Raw genomic sequence first — 22,049 nt, forward strand, 5'->3', positions numbered from 1 at the left:
GACAAGCCACTTAGTCCTGAGTAATTCATCTGTCAGTGTTACTGATGAGACGGCCGCGACGCAGCCGAGGAGGATGGTGGAGCCGCTCGCTGATTGGCTCCCGCTCTGCACATCCTCCTGCATAATGTACGAGGTTTTCAGTGGGAGTAATGCGTCTGTGCTCACAGAATAAGAGAAGTAGAGAACACTGATTGTGTTTCTTGCAAATTGATGAAGTACAGAGGAGTGAAGCATCTTGCAGCAAAAGAGATTAAAAACAAATTAAAAATGTTCCCAAACACTCCCACACACACACACACACACCTGTGCACACGCACAGAAAGACACAAAATGAGCAAGCATTCCCAGCATGTGCAGTTTAAATATAAATACCAGCAATTTGTCGCTTTGCCCCCACATTGAACAGTGTAACATATCACACACTTTAACTCCAATTTATCTCGTTTTTTATCCACAAGATTAAATTCTGATAAAACAACCTTTAATTAAAGGGGCTATCTTTTGAAAAACACTTGTACAGTGTTTTTGAACATACATTTGGCTAACCTGAGTGCCTAACGACCCACAAAATGTGAAATAAATCCATCGAGTTCTTTGCTTGTGCTCTGCATAAGTTTTACAATACAGAGAAAAATGCTCTGTTTCAAATATTCTCAGTTTGTGACATCACAAGTTGGATTGTGGTTAAATATACCCTCCCCTCTCCTGGTATCTCCACCCATGGACTCCACCTCCAACCTAGAGCAAATCTTTTGTGCAGGTCCGCAAATTCTCTCGCTAGCGAAAGAGTGATGTCTACAGGGACAATTAAAGGACTTAAAGAGACACACACACCAAACGGAGCGTTCAGAGAGAGCTGGTTTATGCAGGGTCACAAACCTCATCTGGTGCTTCATTCATGTTATATTTTTACCAAAGCACAGCACAGAGGTTTCATTTAGACCACAGGGGACTGTTTGAAAAGGTGAAAAAAGGGGATAAGTGCATCAGACGCTACAACCCTTGTCGCACTGTTCGTGGGTTCGACTCCTGACGCTGTGTGGTCATCCCCACTCTCTTCTCACATTTCCTGTCCCCTATATCTCTCCTAATGGAAGCCCAAAAGATAATCTCATGATCAACGGTATTGCGCGCTTCTTTGAATTTGTCTTTTTCCTGAGGTGGTAAAGCTGACGCAAGTTGTAAAAGTCATGCTTTAGAAGTCCTGGTTTTTGTAGATTACTGGAACAGGAATTTCTCGCAGCCAGTCAGCAACCGCTATTTAGCTCGTTAGCTCGTTAGCTCTTTAGTTTTTAACTCGAATTACGCCAACAAAATCAAATTTCCTCATCAAGAAATGTTCAACTTTAACAGGCACAGATAGAATTCAGAGCCAAAAGCATGAATGTTGTCTTCAGGACTACACACATCCATCTCTGCGGTCATTTAAAATCAAACATTTACGACACTCAACACACGGAATTTAAAGAAACCCTTAAAGATGTCATATTGAGTTCCTCTCCTAATCACACTTCACCTCTTTTGGCTGCATCAACTGGTGAAGGTGATTGTGTGTTCCATCGTGTCTTGGCGTGGGGCAGCTGTGGATCAGTGGTAGAGTCGGTCATCCCTCATTTGGAAAGTCTGGGGTTGGAGTCCCACCTTTTGCAATCGCATGTCCAAGTGTATTTGGGCGAGACACTGGACCCCCAATTTACTGAACTGAATGTAAATGAATAGGTTAGTTTACACTGATGGACACTTTACAGTGTGTGGATGTGTAAGTGTTAAAGTCCATTCACCATTTGCAACATCAGAAAAAAATAAAAAAATATGGTCATCTAATTATTGGTTTTCATATGGGTTCGATTGATGACAGACAAATAAATCTGTGCGGTTGAAGGCTAATCCGACCCAAAGCTCGTCTCAGCTTTCTGTCTTTTGATAACATGTAGAGATCCAGCAGTCATTTTAAAGAAAGCACGTAGTTTACTGGCTAACTAAGCACTTTGAAGTTTGAACAATTCTTCACACTGTGCTGCTGTTTCCAAACTGAAGACGCGATACTGATCTGTCTATTAAGCTAAATCAACAGACTCACATTCAGAGTCGAGGTGTCTCCACCTCAGTGTCCCACTGAGAGATTCCCCCGTGTGGAGACCCCCAACATCTCCTCTGTTGTAAGCAATTTCACAGCCCGTCTCGCTTTTGGCTCGCCTCCCCAAACATTTAACAACCAGCACACACAGACACACACACACATACACACAGGCACATCTATCACACACCTCTTAATTACATCTGCTCATAGCCCGTCCAGAATGCTAAGTAGCTGTTGGGTACAAAGAGCCGACTCCTTAGACATTTTAGACTCTCGCTGGTCATTGAAATTCTGTCTTTTGATCCTTTAACTCCCCGTCCTCCTCCTCCTCCTCCTCCTCCTCCTCTGCGCACAAATCAAGGATGAAGAACATAAAAGCCACCAGCTTGACTTCACATAACTCCACTGAGTATATATCATTTTAGAAATAACTACGATTGACAAAATGTCAAAGTAGAAGCAGTCAATTCAAGCAGATCTTATATCAAAGAAATTAAAATGCACAAGTTATATGCATTCAACAATAATGGATGCCCGAGAGAGCCGTTAGTTACTATGGAATAATAATGATGGACAGATTTGAACTCCCTTTCAACTGAATTTTACTTCAAATATGGCGCTGAAAGTCAAGCTCACTTAAAATCTGTGATGTCCTTCAACATCTCTTCATACTCTCCATAGAGACTCACGTGCCTCGAACGTCCAACAGTCTAAAACAGTGTATGAAAAACAAAACAATATGTAGCTCTGGGGATCATTTCAGCCCTGCACGGGGGGACTTCACTTTTTTTTTTCCTCTTGGCTGAATTATAATTCCCAGACATCAAAAATGTCACTTTCAGTTCAGAAACTCAACATTTTATATTGAAGGATCCTTTCTCCAATCCAATAATGACTTGTTCACTCTTATAAAACGCACAGTTATGAAGAGTATTGTCTCTCTCCGCCTAAAGCTTGAAGCCAGTTTCACTAATGAATCCCTCAAAACATGAGAATGAACGGATGGTTGAAAAGTTGTGGAGATGCCGCGTATCCTAACAGCGCTGCGTGTTGTTGTTTTTTCATATTTTGAATCCCTCAAGTTTATTGTTCCGACACTATTTGTTGTAAACAGCTGCTCTTCACTCATAGTGAAAAAGCCAGTCTCTGTCTCTGAAGTGAAGAGTCGCTGGGTCGCTCTGTGTGAACATCAGCTCTCTGCTCTGCCACATTTTATACACCTGAACTTCTCTCTGCTCTGCATTCTCTGCGCAAACACTCGGCTCTGAGAGGTATGACATTTAGTCTCAATCACTGCTAATAAGTGTGTCAACACAGTCTCTCTCTCTCTCTCTCTCTCTCTGTCACACACACACACACACACTCACGCTCATAAACACACTGAACTAATGATGCACTTTTTTTTCGGTTGCCAGGAAACGGACTCGGGGGTTTACACCTGCGTGGCTTCCAGCTCCAGCGGAGAGACGAGTTGGAGTGGAGTGCTCACAGTTAAAGGTAAATTGTCTCTGCGTGATTTTGAAAACGTGCAAATGGCCGCTCTGTGAAGTAGAAGCATGAAACAACAGACAACGATCCTCAGAAGAGACGCTTTTATTGAGCTAATAATAGATGTGTCCAAAAACAGAGATTGTGATTGTCACTTCTCTTTGTGCACACTCACTGTTTTAGCTAACAGCCATGACAAAAACAAGTTGGCGGTAAGAGCGTGAGTGCATTCAAGGTAGAGTACTAAATGGATGTGTGACTTTTCCTCAAAGCTCAACCAACAAGTTCATGTTTCTGCTAATAAAATCATTTGCTATAATCCACCAGAGTAGTTAGTGTAACCTCTCATTAATATCTGGTGACTTTAACACTGTAAAAATCTGAGATGGTTAAACTCCAGCCTTTCAAAATTATTAGTCCTAAACCCAAATATGACAACCCTGTAGCTGCATCCAATTCTCAAATACTGTCTTTGGTCCTGAGGTGAGCCACAGCACACGGTGTCTCTGAATCACACAGTGCTTTGTGAAGCTGTGCCCCTTTTATTTCCTCAACCACCCATCAGGCATTAGTGCATCAGATGTTTGAAGCTGCAGAGATTTCATTAGAGGCGTTTAATGAGCGAGGAGTAATGACTTAACAAGCGCTCTGATGACACCGGAGTTTGTTATTCGACTGTTAGCGTCACGATGCTTTGTTAACTTCTAATAGTCGACGTGAAAAGCCAAATTGTGATTAGATTGTGTGAGAAGTGAGGAAGTTAGCCTGCAGCGACACTGATGCAAATGTTCAGTCAACATTAACAGGATTACACAGAGGACATTATGAAACAAGGAATGCTGAAGGGGGGATGTTTGAGTTTAATCTGATGTGCTTTTATTCCTCGCTCTCTCCGCCATCTTTTCTCCTTCTTCTTCTTCTTTCTGTCTTTCTTCTTCGCCATGCAGACAGCGCAGACTCGTCGGCAGCTCAGACCACGGAGCCCTTCCAGCTGCCAGGTCCTCCACACAAACCCATCGTCACAGACGTGTCCAAGAACAGCGTCTCTCTGACCTGGCAACCCAACGCACACGAGGGAGGAGCCGCCGTCACCTCCTACATCATCGAGGCCTTCAGGTGAGCTTTACTGAATCTGCCATACGTCACATCAAAAGTGAATGGAAACAACCATAAACAAACTCCGTTTTTCTAGATTTTAGAAAAACCTCAAGCTTGTTAAGGAACATTTTTTATTTTGATGCATTATGCTCTCTGGTCTGGTTCAGTTAGCAGAAATGTCCAATTGGACAGGGCTGCACTTTTAGGACCATGAATCATGATTTCATCAGCTTTAAATGTTTAAGTTCGGACTCAAGTTCTCAAAAGGTCAAAGGTCAACTTCACTTTCACTTTCACTTTGGGGGAAAAAATAAAAACATTTCCGGCCTTTATTTACATCTGATACTTACCATATACACCATGTTCAAGGAACACCTGCAGAAAATACTGTTGCATTTTATTCTGTCCATGAAAAGATTAGTCTTCCCTGTGTATGCCAATTTGTCAATCATTTATATTCTTTTAAAAACCTTAAACAAGCCAAGATATATTTACCCTCCTTTCTGGCATCAGTATTATTGTGAGTATTTTCAGAATCACTGGTGGTTAAAGGCAAAACATGAAGGTGTTTAATTAAATGAAGTCAAAAAACCTTCACTTTCCTTTTTTGAATTCAGGTGTCAAAAACAATCTTCCTCTTTCCTTAGCGATCAAGGTCGTTTTTACTCGTACTAAGTATCTTCCTATCTGTTTAATTCAGCGCAGATTCAAAGGATTAATGTGCTTATAAAAGCACAGTAAATGTGCACACCCATCATTTCCTCTACATTTTGATGTTTTTTTCTGGCCTTTAAACTCGGTTAAGGTTGCATATTTACTTATTATCATGAGGAGACTCAGTTAATTAATACTATTCAATGTACAAGAGAAGTGAAGTTACATTTCCAAAAACAAAGCTGAACGTCATCTGAAGGTTCCAGGATTTATTCTGCCAAAGTTAAGATTGATCAGAGCGCAGGAATTTGATTGGTAAGTTTGCTCAGGTTCAGAGGCTGTTCTCGAAGCAGACGGCTCGGGTTCCATTGGCCCCTTTCCCACGTCATTGTCCGTGCTCTCCCTCGTTACAAAATCTAACTCAATCCACTGTTCTGTCTCTGAATAAAGAACATAAAATACATCTTTAAACAAAAAGTACAAATATGAAAATAATAGTTAAAATTCTGAATCTTTTAAAGGCCAGGTTTGTAAATTCCGCCACTAGGGGGCTCTCAATCATGACAATCGATGAGACAACGAACTGAAGTTGACCGTAGACGGGCAAAACACACCGAGGGAGAGAATACATTTACAGACAATGTATCCAATTATATCTGATATTACATTTCTTATACAGCGGACTTTGATGTAACTTCCGGGGGTTTCCATGGCAACAACAAACTTGTTGTGTCTGTCTGTACAACAATTATATATACATCCATGAATCGGACTGCGCCTCAGGAGAAACGTTCAGTTAAAGTTCCACATGAGACCACGTTCACCCTGGATTAATTAAGGTTTAAAAATCAGATTTATCCGAGCAGGACGGGTGGCTCTGCGGACTGATGGAGGCCTCCAGATGAAGATAGGCTGCGTTGAGGGGAAAAGTGTCCTTCCTATTCAATAAGGACGAGAACACCGGCAGAGTTTAATCAGATCCAGACGTCCACTGTGGCCCTGAGCAGCCGCCGAGCGTTTCCAAGTAACGCAGACTGATTCCTTCTAAAGCAGCTGGAGGGGACCGCTGGGATGCTTACAATAACATTGCCCTGCCTGAGGTGCTGAGGTGTTTGCGGGAGCATAGAGAGAGGCTGGTGTGTGTGTGTGCGTATGCAATGTGTTAAAGTGTTTATTTAATGTACAAAGGAAGACTCTTTTCTCCGGGGGAGTGTGCATTCATTTTCTCTGTTTTTTTTGGGGGCTGCAGCCTCGTGTGCGAGTGTGTGAACTCCCTCTGAGCGTCCCCTGCTCAACCTTGAATGCGGCGCTGGCACCAGGCAGGCTGCGTACAGTACACACTCAAAAGAGGAGTAATTGTGATGTTCAGTACTGAAGCTAGTTCAGCATAAACCCCCGCAGTACCCTTTGGGAGAATCTGAAAGTGTCAAACAAATGGTTTGGGAGGCCTCTGTGATTGCGGCTCTGCAGAGGTGACAGTAAATTCACAACGAGGAGGAAGAGAAGGAGCCGGGTTTGAGGGGTGATGCATCTCTGGGAGTGCCACAAGGCTGAAAACATGCCCTCGTTTCCTGATGGCAGCTGTGCCTTCCTACAAGCCTCATTACATTATTCATCGGGAGAGTAAATTGTCTCATTTGGAGAAGATCTTCTGGTGAACACAAACTTCTCTGAACTGAGTGACTTTGCTCACATCTGCTATTGTTTACCACATAAGCAATATTAGAGGAAGCTAAAAATAGTTCCCGCTATCGCCTGGAGATCTTTTCATGCATAAGTTAATTTTGAAGCTGCACATCAAGTCAGCGTCGCAAAGCTCTCCTGAATGCTGGGGGAATCTTGTGCAGCCTGTATGTGTACTCCATTACAGGTCAAATCAGGTCAAGGTCATATTCACTGATCCACAGAGAAGCTATTCAGCTAAGCCAAGTGACCTTTCTCACTTACCAGGTGCTCAGAGAGCAGCAAATAAATAAGAGACGAAAGAGCAAAACTTTCTCTCTTTCTGTCCTTTCCTTTCCTTCCTTCCTTTCTTATGTCTTTGATTCCTTCCTTCTTTCTTCCTTCCTTCCTTTCTATTCTTTATTCCTTCCTACTTTTCTATATTTCTTCCTTACTTCTTTCTTTCTTCCTCTTTCCTTCCGTCTTTGTTTCCGTCCTTCTTCCTTTTTTCCTTCCTTCCATCTTTGTTTCCTTCCTTCTTCCTTTTTTCCTTCCTTCCTTTCTTTCCTTCAATCTTTCTTCCTTCCTCTTATTCTTAGCTTCTTGGTTTCTTTTTTTGTGGATCATTGAAATTTATCCCATTTTAAAAACATTTAAATTATATCTCTGAACATCCTCGTCATATTAAAATCATTTTTAGTTGTTTTTTTAATAACTTGATGAGTTTCATTTTCACACTGAGCTGCGAATCCAAACTTGTATGAAATGAAAGGGCTCATTGTCAATACAATGGAATTACCCTTGAGTATCACATTTGTTTGGTAAATATATTATTGATGTCAGAAATGTAAGTCTTTTTCCCTGTCCTTTCACAGCCAATCAGCAGGCAGCACCTGGCAGACTGTAGCCGACATGGTCAAGATAGAAACTCACACCATCACCGGCCTCCTCCCCAACACCATCTACCTTTTCATCGTGCGAGCTGTTAACGCCTACGGCCTGAGCGACCCGAGCCCCATCTCTGAGCCCGTCAGAACGCAAGGTGAGTCCACACCTCGAACACGCCAAATAAAACATGACTCCCCTCCAGTTTTCTTAAAAATAAAACACCACAGCGGGGCGTGTTGATGCATGAACAGCAGGACTTTTTCAGAGAAGTGAAAATGTGTGTTTTCCCTCTTCAGATGTGAGTCCCACAGGTCAGGGAGTGGACCACAGGCAGGTGCAGAGGGAGCTGGGAGAGGTGGCCGTGCAGCTGCAGGAGCCCATCACGCTAACAACAGCGTCCATCCGAGTCTCCTGGAATGTGAGTGCAGCTCTGATTTATTTAGGGAAGAAACATTTTAAGGCTTCAGCTAGGGTTCTCTGTGCTTTGTGTCATTTCCCCTCTCTGACATCTTTTTCTAATTCCCCTCATTTCCTCCAGGTGGACCGTCAGTCTCAGTACGTGCAGGGCTATCGGCTCTTCTACAGACCCGTCGGGGGAAACTGGCTCCTCCAGGACATCAACTCCCCCTCCGAGCGCAGCACCGTCCTCACCAGCCTGCTCAAGGGCACCGAGTATGAGATAAAGATACGTCCCTACTTTGATGAATTCCAGGGCAAAGACAGCCGGACACTGCTGGTTCGAACCCCGGAAGAAGGTACAAAATAATGCGAGCTAAAAATAAACCCCATTAAATTTGTTTGACATTGTTAGGCCTTGAAAGGGTTCTCTTCATTAGCCTGTCTGACACCACATACATCTTCATGATGCTATCTCATTTCGAGGTTAATTTTATATCCTCCTCTGCTTAAATTCATTTATATTGATCTCCATTATATTCAGCCTCCACACACAGAGATTCCTGCAGCCGGAGGTTCTCTACATGTTTATATTGGTCGATCCAAACTCTAGATTGAAAACAAGGGAGCAGTCTTTTTTTCTTTTTTTTCCATCAGGGCTCATAGACTCTGAATCGACCCGCCTGAGCAGCTAAGTCTAGAAAAAAAGAAAGTTATTAACTTTTTAAAGCACTCAATAAATCCTAATTTCCTCGCCTGCTGCAGCTCACTTTCATGTTCCTTCACCTGTTTTTATCTCTGTTATTACCCAGAAGACAGTCTGACAGTCCGAGTTTCTGCGGTATCAGTGTTTTGTGGGTCGATTAAATGACAAAAATGCTGTCTCACCCCCACAGTCCCCAGCGCTCCACCCAGAGGTGTCACAGTGGCAACGGTGAAGCTCAGCAACAGTTCCAGCATCAGCGTCTCGTGGGAGCCTCCGCCCAGCGAGATGCAGAACGGGGTCATCCAGGAGTACAGGGTAAACGCATGTTGCCGTATTGAACACATGAGCAGTGGTCAGTAAGGCGGCTGTGAGCTCAGTTGGTAGAGTCATTGGTCGCCTTACTGGAAGGTTATGGGTCCAAATCCCAGCTCTCTCAACTACATGTCTGATGTGTCTTGGGCAAAACACTTCACTCCAATTTGCTCTTACTGCTTCGACAGCAGCGTATGAATGTGTATGAATGGATCAGTCACTTCTGATGGTCACTTTACAGAGCAACATCTACAATCAGTTACCATCATCGCTTTTTATATGAAGACGGCGAGCTCCAAACACTCACACAAATACCACAAAGCATTCAGAAACGACACCCAAACAGAAAACAGCACAAATGACTTCCTTCCTTTTAAAGCACGACCAACTGTCGAATTTTAAGGGAAGTCGGACAAAAAAAAGCATCAATGCCGTCCCGATCCTTACAGTAATTATCACACGAAAAAAAACAAGTAGACTCCAGGAAAGCTGGGGCTTTTGAAGGACAGTTAAAAAAAGAGGAACATGACCCTCATATAGTGTCCATTTGATGTTCACGCAAAAATATTCCTCGACTGAAAAATAAATCTTAAGGCTGTGTTTCTGAGACTTCAAACGCAGAGTTCAGCATTCTGGTTAGCTGCCGAGTTCAATGACGACTGTACGTTCAGCGCAGGGAATATCGGACTGAGCTTTGATGTCCCTTTAACACATCAGATATTTCAGCCTATAGTTGAGTATTTCATCAGTGAATAAAAATGCTAATTCTTACACAAACAAGGAGCACAAGACTGAAAGTATGTAGAATATCCCGCCAGGGAGCGAATGAGCTGAATAACAGAAACCTCTCCACGTCTCTGGTTAGGTTTGGTGTGTGGGCAGCGGAGGTGGAGACAACCAGACACGAAACTTCATCAACAAGACGGTGGACGGGAACACGTTGTCCACGGTGCTGAAAGGTCTGCTGCCTGGGGTGCTCTATCAGGTGGAGGTCGCAGCGGTGACCAGCGCCGGTATCGGCACTCACAGCCAGCCGGTGTCCGTCCTCTTCAGTGAGTCTAATGTGACAAAAACAGAAAGATGGACAACATGGAGGTGTGCTAATTAAACACTTTGATGATGAAGGAATGTTAGAAGGGACAAAGTTAGAGGTCACGTTTTGAACTCATTTTCAACAAGTTTATTATGAGTCTAAGAGGAGTCCAGAACATGGGAAATTTGCAGCCAAAAATCCTGTTTCTGTGACTGCAGCTTTATATGCAAATGAGCTGTGTATGACCACGCCCCCTTCAGAAGAGCTTGGATTGAGTGGGCTTTCTTGCATCCTGCACAATATTTTACGGTGGAAATTTAAACTCAGAGGGCAGAACAAACACCTCGCTGTGGGAGTGTCACCCACCTGGGGGAGGGGCTACGGCCCTTTGTGATGTCATGAAGGGAAAATCTCCAAACGGCCTGTTTAGGCACATATTTTCTGAAAAGTGGAGCAGGCAAAAGATGAAGAGGATAGACTTTTTTATATTTCAAGGGGTTTATAGACAGACTATTAGTGTTAGTTATAGTGCAGAAGTGTAGTTTGCATGTGACCTCAAGTTAACAAAACAATGTGAAACGTTAAACGTTGCACTTCCTGTTGGATTAAATCCACTCCTGATCCCCAGAGGATGAAGTCTGATGTCTTTGATGATCCTAATATTTTGATTTTCATAATTTTATCAACATTAATTCTTTGACAGTTTGGGTTCAGTCAATGTGTCTCTTAATCAGATACCATGACATTTGCACATATATACAACTTGTCCAGAGGAGTTTTAGTCCCACCCACCCATTTGGTCAAACAATCAACTCACACTGTTGTTTAAAAAAAAAAATCGAACATTTTGATAACCTTAGTTTTTTTCTATTGGTGTTAACATTGGGCTCCATGTATCATTCAGTTTCAACATGGTTAGCTCCATATGTTTACATTTTTCAGCTGGAAGTAAGGCAACAGTCAACAGTTTATCATCTCCCCTCTTCCCTTCTTCTTTTGTTTCCCCCCCCCCAGAGTTACCAGCAGAGCAGCCCTCTGTGTCAGGCGGCGGTGGAGATGGCGGTGGCACCAGTGACAGTGGCGAGGAAAGCAGCGTGAGCCTGGCCGAGCAGATCACTGATGTTGTCAAGCAGCCGGCGTTCATCGCAGGCATCGGAGGAGCCTGCTGGGTCATCCTCATGGGCTTTAGCGTCTGGATCTACTGCCGGCGCAAGAAGAGGAAGGAGCTGAGTCACTACACCGCCTCCTTTGCCTACACACCAGCAGGTGAGGAGGAGTGATGGAGATGTGAAGTGATGTGTTGTTACGAACTCACCTGAGGCTCTTTGTGGCGGCTGTCTCATGTGAGCAGCTTAGTCATAGATAGAAGCATTCGGATTGGAGCCCAAATAATTTTACCTTAAAAAAACTTAAACAGAATGATTTAACTTTAAATGTGAAGGTAAGCTAACTACATTGTGAATCTCACATTGGCTCTATTTTGCCTGTAGCGCCTGCCTGGCACCTCAATGTTTCTACACGTGACTTTAGACACACACCATAGTACATAGTTGACATCATTCTTTTTACCGCAGCAGTGCGTGCTTTTTGAGATTTTTTACATGACTACATGAACACAGAGATGAATAATTTAGTCATATATTCTTAGTGAAGCTGTAACAGACACGATTACAGAGGAAACTTTAAACTACTGCAGACTCGTCCAAAGAGAGGAACTGATTTGAAATAAGAAACACAGATTAATTAAGTCATGTGAGCACTGTCCATAAGTAAGTCATTCAAATGTTACACACCTGGGTCAGTTCACTCCTCTTCATCGCAATGTTGTTGTTTGTTTGTTTTTCTGCAGTTGGTTTCCCACACGGAGAGGCATCAGGACTCAATGGAAGGTAATTGAATATTTCTCACATTCAGACCTTGTCCTCATTCTTTTATGTATCTGAAATAATTAAAGTCAAGTAAGGTTTCCTTACTTAAAAAGGTATGCAACAAAGAAAACAGAGAGTACAGTCTAACCTCTTTTTGTACAGTGTTTCAAGATAACATCTGATAAAGATATATTAAGATAGATGTATTTGCAGGTCTCAAAATGACTCTTTAGTGCTCATCTTTAACAGACCTTTACTGGCAGGTGGATTATCTTCAGAGTCTCTTCTCTAAAGAAAAAAAAGACCTGATGATTAAAGGTAGAATGTGTGACAATCCACCCGTAAGTATAGTAGAAATGTAATATATCCTCTGTACGTGTCTCTCTGAGTCATAAGTGAGACAAGAGTCCCGCTAGCTGTATTGTTGTCAAAGCCGTGTTTACATCATGTTTACGTGGACACATCCAGAGCCAGCTCGTCCCCTTGTGTTTAAAAGCTGTTTTAGTCAATGACTAGAGAAAATACGAAGAACATACTCACTGCTTATTTGGCTGTGATACAAGTGTTTTTAAATCAAGCTCATTCTGTGTCAATTTATGTGCATTGTGAAGCTACGAGCTAACTAAAGAGTGCTAATATCATCCCGCTGACACAACAAAGCAGGACGCAGGTAATTTGCTGCTCAAGTAAAGGATAATTTTATCTGCCACTTGGACTTAATGGTGCTTAATCCTGGTGCGTTCCATTCGATAATTCTTATGTGCAAATTTTTTTGGGGGTGGGGGGGGTTGTTTTAGTGAAAGCTGGTGCTCAAGAGCAAAATCTACTGGATCAAAAAGTTGCACATTCTTCCTTTAACATCTTGAAAAATATGAATAAAGCAGTTTTATATCATGTTTATCTAATGTTGTTATTGGGCAGAAACAAGATGTTACACTAGGCTGCAAGTTGAGCTTAATGATGATGCTCATCTTGATTTAAGAACAGGATTCTTGTCTTGTTCGGGGGGTAAAATTATCTGCAGATGTCTTCTCCTCTTCAAACCTCACAGACCTTGTAAATGCAGCCTTTAAACACACTAATGAAAGCAGTTTAACACTTAGCTGTGGGAGGCTGCTAGCTGAGCTGCAGCCAACGTTGACTTGACCGTGACTTTTCTAAAAAAAAGATTTAACTTGTTTAACAGAATAGTTGAAACCAACTTTTACACGATGGGACACAGTGACTCATTGGAAGTGCTCTTGAGCCTTACAGATTAAAAATGAGGCCCATGATAGATGAGGTTGGTGTGGAGCTGCACTGAAAAATGAACACATAGTTGAAGCTTTATGTTTTAGGACAGCTCAAACCATTTATCTATATATGCAGCTTGAGTGTGCTGCTGGTTTCATTGTCATCTGCATATAGTTGCTGTTGTATTCTGTCCCATGCTATGCTTTCAATTAAAACCAGGATGTCTCCACAGGCCGGGCGTGCTGGGTGGCAACATGGGCAACTATCCATGGCTGGCCGACTCTTGGCCCACCACCAACTTGGTCCACAGCGGCAAAGAGGCCGTCAACTGCTGCAGCACCAACCACAGCACAGCTGAGAGATACTACAATGGTAGGAAACGTCTTAAACTAAACAGTGTGATTGATTCCTAACAAAGCAAAAGCACCCTCCATAATCTTCTCCGTCCCCGTGTAGAAGCTGGCATTTCCAACTACCTGAATCAGACGGAGAAGTACAGCATCGGAGGCTCCACTGAAGGGCCGATCTACAGCACCATCGACGCCACCAGCGAGGACCTGCATAACTTCACCTACGCCCAGCACAACTCCACGACCCCCTACGCCTCCACATCCATCATGCCGTACAACACCCAGACCCAGACGTCGGCACACAGCGGCGAGCAGCAGGATGACGGCCACTGGATCACTCAACCGGGACCCTCCGGAGCTCAGTACGCCCAGCCGGACCGCTGCAATGGTGAGGGATTTTTGTGTCTTTGTTCAGTGTAGATACATGTTGTAGTTGCAGCATAGCAGATCCAGCTCATCACGATTTTAGTTTCGATTGCATCTTTAATCCCCTGAGCCCCTTTTCTAGACCCGACAGCTCTCCTGACGTATCACTGCTCCTTTTTCTCGGTGTTGGGAAGATGCTTCTTACTAAAGACACAAAATGCATTTCTCAGCAGGAAGGACAGATCTTTCAAACTACTTAAAGGCACACTCAGTTACAGTATTCGTTGCAGCTTGTAAACGCAGCATTCAAACTGGGCCCCTCCTTCTTGGCTCACCGCCCTCCAGAAGTGCACACTCACTGCAGGACGTGATGTGCACGTTCACTGTTTGTACCTTCACTGCAAGCTAGCACAAGCTAACCATCGATGTTTGGCAACTTCCTGTCCAGCAGAAAGGAGGTCAATCCCACGCAAAAAGCCAACGCAAAGGTTCACCCTCATTGTGGAATAAGCTTTGTTTACGTGGCGTTTCGCCTCGCTACAAGTATATTTTCTCTCCTTTGACACGACTGTGTCTCAGCATCCGTCATACTTGCCGGTGTGTATCGTGTTCAACCTGCGGGGAAAAGTTATCATTAGGTTTTGGTGAAATGATCAATCAGACTTCATCAAAGTATCCTTTTCTGTTTGTCTGGCTGTCTAAACTCACCCACATGTTTATAGTGTATATAGAAGTTTAAGAGCTGCTCAAGAAGGGGCTTTTTTTTTCAAGGAAATGAAGACTTACTGTTTCAAAAAATCTAATTTTATTTCTTTGTCTTACCAGAATAGTCCTTATAAATGTAATTCAAATTGTCTGGAGGTCAGACCCTCAGCCCATTACTCGATCAATAACACAAAGTAGCTTCCTCGAGTGACTCAGGGTGTTTCTGTCCTTTTCTTTTTCAGGTAAGCCGAAGCAGAAGGCGATGGGTAAAGCTGTGAAGACCCCGTCTCTGACCTGGATAGAGTCGTTGCCCCCTCCTCCTCCCATTGGAGAGCTGGAGCAGTGTGAGCAGGATGAGCTGCCCTCTGAGCACGAGGATATGGACATAGGGTGAGTCAGACGTCTCCATAAGCAAACACAACACTGCTGCAGGGACAGTTAGCATCGAACTCCACGCGGCTCTAACGCCTCTGGCTTTAAAAAACATGAATTAGATCAGCTGTGGACAATTGCCTCAGCAATTTAGCTCCTTTTTATACCTTTGAACACAATTAGCTGTGTTCCTACTCAACAGTCGTTCCCTGAAAGCTCAAAGCAGACGATCATTCAGGATCACAGAAGTGCTGCCACCCAAGTGGAAGCTTAGCCTCCTGCCGTTTTGCCAACGGCAAGGCCCTATAACTCGAGCAGAGACTGAAAGAACAGCATTAATCTTTTAGTGGCCTCATAGTGAGCTGGAATTAAAGGCAGCACAGAGGCAACAGGCTTCTCCGCTTTAAAAAACACACACAAAGATAAGATCCAGCGCTGTTCTCCCGCTGTATCATCACACTGTCACACCTCTGTGTGTGTGTGTGTGTGTGTGTGTGTGTGTGTGTGTGTGTGTAGCTCCGATGAGGAGTGGTGCCCACCCCTCCCAGAGAGGACCTATCTGATGGAGGGCTGCGAGGACGGACCCCTTCCACCTCAGAGGAACAACGCCTCCTCTCCAGCCACTTCCTACAGCCACCAGTCCACCGCCACACTTACGCCCTCGCCCCACGAGGAGACCCGAGCCCCCCACGACCTCCCACGCCTCAACCAGCTCGACAGCCAGCAGCTGTCACGGTATGTTTACAAACCCTGCACTTAACTGCTACATGATGGTTGTGTCTACTCATCTACTTCTATCTGAAGCTCCGCTCTGTCGGTTTTAAACGTAGACTGTAGAATGGACGTCGTCTCAGTGATGTCAACCATTGGTTTGTGAAGAGGCGTTATAAAGCCAACAGTTGTTCATCATATTGGAAATGCTGACTCTGCCTGCAGTAACGTTCAATCTAGTAACAGGCAGGTGGAGTTTAGGTCTCCTATCTTCTGCTGGAGGTTGCCACTCGGTTTTAAAAGACAAAATACGGGGCGACTGATAGCCTAGCGGTAATGTGGCGCGACCCATGTACACAGTTTATAGTTCTCGTGGCAGCAGCCGTGGGTTTGAATTCAAGCTCGACCCTTTGCTGTAAGTCATCCCCGACTCTCTCCTCCCTACATGTCCTGTCTCTCTTCTGCTGTTCTATCTAATAAAGCTGGAAAAAATATATATATATTTCTGTGAAATTAAAAAGGGAAAAGCACAAGCCATGACAACCTCCAAATGAGGACAGGCGCCGGTGGGGTAGTGGAGTAGTGGAGTTGCGGTTAGTGCGCTCCTCCAGGTGGGCGGCAAAGGTTCAGGACCGGCATGTGGCTCCTTCCTCGCATGACCTCCCCCACTCTCTCTCTCTCTCTCTCTCTTTCTCTCTTTCTCTCCCTGACTTCTGACTCTGTCCACTGTCTTCTCTCTCTTCATCCACAGATTGTATTTTTTTTTTTTTTTTTTGTAGTTTAAAGTCATAAAATGTCAGAAAGTTGATTTATGAAGCTCATCATAGTTTTCCCAGAGGCTCAATCAACATTATTATATTTTGAACACTTGCAGCTGTGAAACCTTGAACATTTCTCATTTAAAACATCAGAAAAAAATAAGTGAAAAGCAATAAATCCTTTCAGTGAAAATGCTTGCAAGTGTTTTTAAGAAGGTGTTTGCACATCGAACTCGTTCATGAAATCACTGCAGATATTTATAAAGTGCTACATTAAATGACATTCAGGGAAGCAGACATAATTGCCCATTTCTTTTTTTGTTCCTATGGCGACAATACAAATGTACCCTCATGTCCCATTGTTAATGTTACTGTTCTTACTTGGATAGATAACAAACTAAACATATAAATAACAAGGAAGTGTTCAAATTTAAAGAAGAGCCAAAATCACAAAGCCAGAACACAGGAAGAATACTTCTTCTCTCTGTGCCATATTTAGCCTCTGATTCCTCCGGTTTGTCCTCTCCAGTAACATGTTGTCCTCCCTTCCCGCAGCAGAAGGTTACCCTGCGGTCCGGTGCCAGTTCCCCAGGCGCCAAGCTCGCCGCTCAACCAGTCCAACCCCAACCTCTCCGGCCAACAGCATCACGGCTCATCAGAGGCTGGCACGCTGCAGTGCCAAAGTCCCGCTCACCGCTGCCTCAACAGCCCGGGGCCAGCGCTGAATGAAGACAGCGTCAGCATCAACACACCGGGTACAGAGACTGCTGCAGCACACACACACACACACACGCACACACACACACATTTACAAGCTCACACAAGCAAACCAGGACAGGAAAGCTGCACTTTGAACTCATGGTTTGGGATTTCAAATATTTGCATGAATAAATGCTTTTATAGAAGTGCTAATACAGAATCAGTCTGTGAAGAAAAAGCAGAGACATATTAAACTAAATCATGAAATTATAAAAGAATCGATAAGTTTATTTAAAATATGCAGAAATCAAAAAAAAAAACTTGAGAATATATATTGGCTATTCTGGGCAGAGCTCAGTAGCTCAGTCTGTATGGACTTGAGTTTTAAACAGAAGGGTCCAGTTCAAGTTTCTGAGAATTGCGGGGGTGCCCTTGAGCAAGGCACAGAACCCCCCCCCCCCCCCCAAAAAAAAATAAAATAAATAAAAATGTTTTAATAAAAATGCTAAAATCCCCAAGACTCATAGAATAAAAGAATCATTTGAACCATGGACAAGCTCTTGTGAATTTACCATTTCATTGTTTTTTTTCTGTAATATTATAAATGTATATACTGAATATATGATGGCCCTTTGTTTTCTTTCCTTTTCCTCTCACAGTCCACAGTCGCTCCCCGGCAGATTCATGCACTCCTCCAAACCAGAAATCCCGAGTGAAGAAAAAGGTGTCCAAGACGTCAGCTTACAGAAGAGACATACAAGGAGGTGAGTGGAGACAATATCTCTGACTTTTCTTTGTTCATATTTACAATTTTCTTGAATTCTCTGCGAGTGTTTTTAAAACGTCGCAGCCAGATGCGCTCAGGATTCATTGGCAGCTGTACTGTTAACGAGAACATCGTATCCATACTGGAGTTATGCCATGATAACTGTGACTGTGTGTTCAGTACACTTTGTCATTGAGGGAGGATATACACCCCATAATAATCCAGTACGTACCCACACATATTCTGCAGCACAAATCTGTGATTAAATATCTACAGCTCTGCTCCAAATGTAAGATGTAAGCCTTGTGTTCTATTAAAACCTTCATTTTACCAGCTCAAAGTCAGAGTTAATTAATTCAGTTTTCCAAAACTGGAAACACAGATATAGCCAATTAAAAAAAACCAAACACAAACAAAATGATCCGTTTTTAGAGCATGAAGAGGATATTATGTAACAAACCTGGACTAAAATGAGCTAAAATGCTAAAATCAGGAATATTGACCCAATTCTTCATGCATGCTTTTTCCTCCACTTTGTGTGTGTTCAGACCTGCCCCCACCTCCGGAGCCCCCCCCAGAGGAGGACAGGCTGCGGGGCCTTCAGGGGAGTGTGGAGAGCAGTAAAGTGGTGAACGGAGCCGTGTCGTCCCTGGAGAGGAGCGAGTACAGCAGCAGCAGCAGCCAACAGCGTAAAGCGTCGGGACAGAGACACACAGACAGTAAGACCGAGTTCAGCACACACGTCGTTTTTCAGCTCATTTTCAAGGAAGCGCGGGATCCGATGGAGCTCAGAGCGTGTGGGTTTCTGCTTTGGCAACATCTACTATTCTAGGAATGAAAAGGTCTAACTGTTGTAACCACACTCAGATTGTTCAACGTGTCCATTTTTAAAGTGAAGCCTAGCTTTTAGTAACACTTGTGTTAAGCCCCTGTCACCCATGCACCACACTCCTGTTAGTTTACAGAAGTTTTCCAGGTGAGCTGCGTGTCACACAGAGGGCTGCATGTTTCACCCCAACTTCATCAGGACTTTTTCCTGCACTAGTAAAATATAGTATATCTATATTATATATATATATAGTATATATAGTATAGTAGTTGGGGGTGATAGCAGCAAAATCATGCTAGTTCCTGCTCCCGTTCAGTGATACCGTGATGATCAGTTACACTTAACATAAGAGGAAACAAAGTGCCATCAAAGCGTCAGACTCTGTTGCATCGTCCGCCATCTTGGATATGTTGCAACGTTAAAATGTGACTCCTGCAGCATCCTTTAGAAGTCGGGTCTTCCCTTCAAAGAAGCCCGCACTGTGAGAAAAAAAAAAATCTCCTGCTGTGAGGGACACGTGGGAGAGGAGAACGTCAGGTGGAGAATGTTCTGGAACACACGAGTGAAAGGAGCTTCAGTGAGACAGTGTGCCAAATCATTGTTCATGAATGCAACTGTGACAAGGCAGGCACATGCCCGAATTCCTACGACAAAGATGCCTCGCTGTTAGCCAGAGCTAATAGACGATGACCGAACCCTATGCCAGAATGAAATATGGACAAATAGAGGAATTCAAAAAAGGCATTCAGCACAGAACAAATCAGCTGGAGAAAAGCAGATTTTCTTCAGCACTGATTAAAGCTGCTGTGTTTCCTTTTCAAAACAGAGTTTTAAAAGCAATCTCTGTCCAGATAAGAATTCGAGAACTAATCTCGGTGCGTAACAAGATGTCTGTAGACTTTTCACATGAATCCGTCAATCATTATTTTTAGAGAGCTAATTCATAACAGGTGTTATCTCCGGACGCTCCACGAAAGAGTGTTTGGGTTGAGATGCAGGAAGCTTGCGTTCCGCGTGTTCCTGTTGTCCACACTCGCATGCCTCTTGAGGTGGCGGTCAGGGGCAGGCCGTGCATGAATGAGGACGGTGGTGGTTTTTGGGGACGACACAGTCTGAAGGTGGTTGTCGTGGCAGATCACCTCGCTGTAGGTTGTTTGAGTGGCCGGCAAAAAGACACTAATCTACCGTCGTGTCACTCAAACAGCGCTGACCTCACGGCTTTCCTCCGTCACGTTTAGTCAGTAGCAACATTTTAAAGTGCTGAAGTTAACCATACAACAGCAGCTGACGCAGACCAACAAGGTCAGCTGCTCCCATAATGAGCCATTCATGATGAATTAATTTCTGCAAGTCAGAGCGTTTGTTGCCTTCCAGGAAAGAGTAAAGATAGGCGTGTGATGAAACAGGAAGAGACAGGTCAGAGTGACATGATCCAATCGACACGCTGATGTGGGTGTCTATGTCATCACTTTATAAAAGTCTCCGTTTCTGATCATACAAATCCTGACATATCAACAGCCTTTCCTAAGTCTCTCTTTCAGGGGCTTAGAAGCTGCAGTCGTACATTTGTTTCCACTTCCACACGTTTATTTCTTTCAAACAGCAGACTCAGAGGCCTCTGTCTTAACCCCGTCTTTGTTTCTCGTCTTCAGATGAGGACCTGGTGGCGTACGGCAGCTCTAAGGCCGCGTACCTCTCCAGGAGTCAGATGTCCAGTAACTGCTCGACCACAGGAAGCTCCTCCTCCAGGGGCTCCACGGGCTCCCGGGGCCTCAACTCCGCCAGAAAACACAGCGAGGTAAACGCTAAAGCAACACTGACGATTTTGTAACTTGTGCAGAAACGTTCTCTTCTCCACCTCAAACGGTTTTGAATAATTGATGCTTTTAGATATTCATGAGTCCTGGGAACAAAGAGAGCCATGGAGACGTTCATGTGGTTTAGTTTTATCTACATATCATTACTCACGCTCCATAAAACACACATAATCTTATACGTGTGGGTGCATGAAAAGAGCCTTCGCAGTCCCAGGTTGCCCACACACACACACACACACACACACACACACACACACACACACTTACATACAGCTCTACCATTACCGTTGACTCAGAATAGGTTTTTACAGTAAGAAACTGTGTTAAGTGCGCACGCCCACCACTCTCCCCCTCTCTCTCTCTGTCTCTCTCTCTGCATGCACTTCAGAGACAGCTCTTCACTGTCGGAGCGCTCCTTTAAATGCACCCCCCCGCAGGCTCCCTCACAACGGGCTGCTGTCTTCAACAGCAGAACGAGGCGAGTCGGCGAACGGGCCGCTCTGCGGGGGAATAGAGTGAGTGTAGAGTGAGTGTCCCCTCAACGTTCCTGTAGGTAGAGAAAACAGCCATGAACCCTCCATGTCGAGCGTCCTCTAAACACGTGAAAAAATGTCCACGTGTGAGACGCTGACCGGTGAGTCAGCCCTGCAGACTGAGCCCCTGCCGCCTCAGCACGTCAGCATCATAATCGGTGCTCAACAATGTTCTAACTAAATGAGCAGGAATCAGGAAGGCAAACTTTTAGTTATTGACTTACTAGCTCAGCTGCTAATTAGCATGCTAGCATGAGCTAGTAAATGGTGGACATTTTGACCTTTATTAAAAGTGTTACCATGTTTGAATGTATTGAACCTTCATTTAACCAGGTGATGAAGATATCAGGATCTCTTACACAGGGACGAGCTGGCCAGCACATGTCATCGTAAACATGACGTGATTAGGAACAGTTCAGTAGCAACAAGTTAAGAGTACAAAACAACAACAATGTACAAATTGGTTCGCAGATTTAGTGTCGAAGTTTTGAACACAGATAACATTTCTAAATGGTCTCGTGTTTTTGTCTTTTAGGATGGAGTCAAAGGCTTCAAGTCAATTGAGATCTGCCAGTTTAAGTTATTCTGATTTCAATCTTGAAATTACTTAAAGTCAGCAAAATAATTTTTAGTGAACTATTTTTTTATTTTAGTTCTTGAAATTTAAAAGTTTAAAACAAATAAGTAACTCTTTTTTGGTTTATTTTGTGCATTATTCATTCACT

General features: G+C 43.7%; 1 protein-coding gene across 4 annotated transcripts in view; it reads left to right on the plus strand.

The window, feature by feature from the left end:
* Positions 1-22,049, plus strand: part of robo3 (roundabout, axon guidance receptor, homolog 3) — a 99,651-nt gene that overhangs the window by 74,685 nt on the left and 2,917 nt on the right. For 2 of the 4 annotated variants that reach the window (XM_079356473.1, XM_079356475.1), the window contains 17 exons: positions 3,496-3,577; positions 4,516-4,684; positions 7,858-8,024; positions 8,167-8,288; positions 8,409-8,625; positions 9,163-9,287; positions 10,150-10,336; positions 11,332-11,583; positions 12,167-12,206; positions 13,651-13,790; positions 13,875-14,156; positions 15,082-15,229; positions 15,728-15,946; positions 17,236-17,435; positions 18,039-18,143; positions 18,694-18,864; positions 20,627-20,772. In XM_079356473.1, coding sequence (XP_079212599.1) covers positions 3,496-3,577; positions 4,516-4,684; positions 7,858-8,024; positions 8,167-8,288; positions 8,409-8,625; positions 9,163-9,287; positions 10,150-10,336; positions 11,332-11,583; positions 12,167-12,206; positions 13,651-13,790; positions 13,875-14,156; positions 15,082-15,229; positions 15,728-15,946; positions 17,236-17,435; positions 18,039-18,143; positions 18,694-18,864; positions 20,627-20,772 — 2,772 coding nt within the window. The remainder of the gene's footprint in view (positions 1-3,495; positions 3,578-4,515; positions 4,685-7,857; positions 8,025-8,166; positions 8,289-8,408; positions 8,626-9,162; positions 9,288-10,149; positions 10,337-11,331; positions 11,584-12,166; positions 12,207-13,650; positions 13,791-13,874; positions 14,157-15,081; positions 15,230-15,727; positions 15,947-17,235; positions 17,436-18,038; positions 18,144-18,693; positions 18,865-20,626; positions 20,773-22,049) is intronic. The other 2 variants (XM_079356474.1, XM_079356476.1) reach the window with 1 other exon arrangement.

The sequence above is a fragment of the Symphodus melops genome, assembly GCF_947650265.1.
Source record: "Symphodus melops genome assembly, chromosome: 11".
Classification (NCBI taxonomy): domain Eukaryota; kingdom Metazoa; phylum Chordata; class Actinopteri; order Labriformes; family Labridae; genus Symphodus; species Symphodus melops.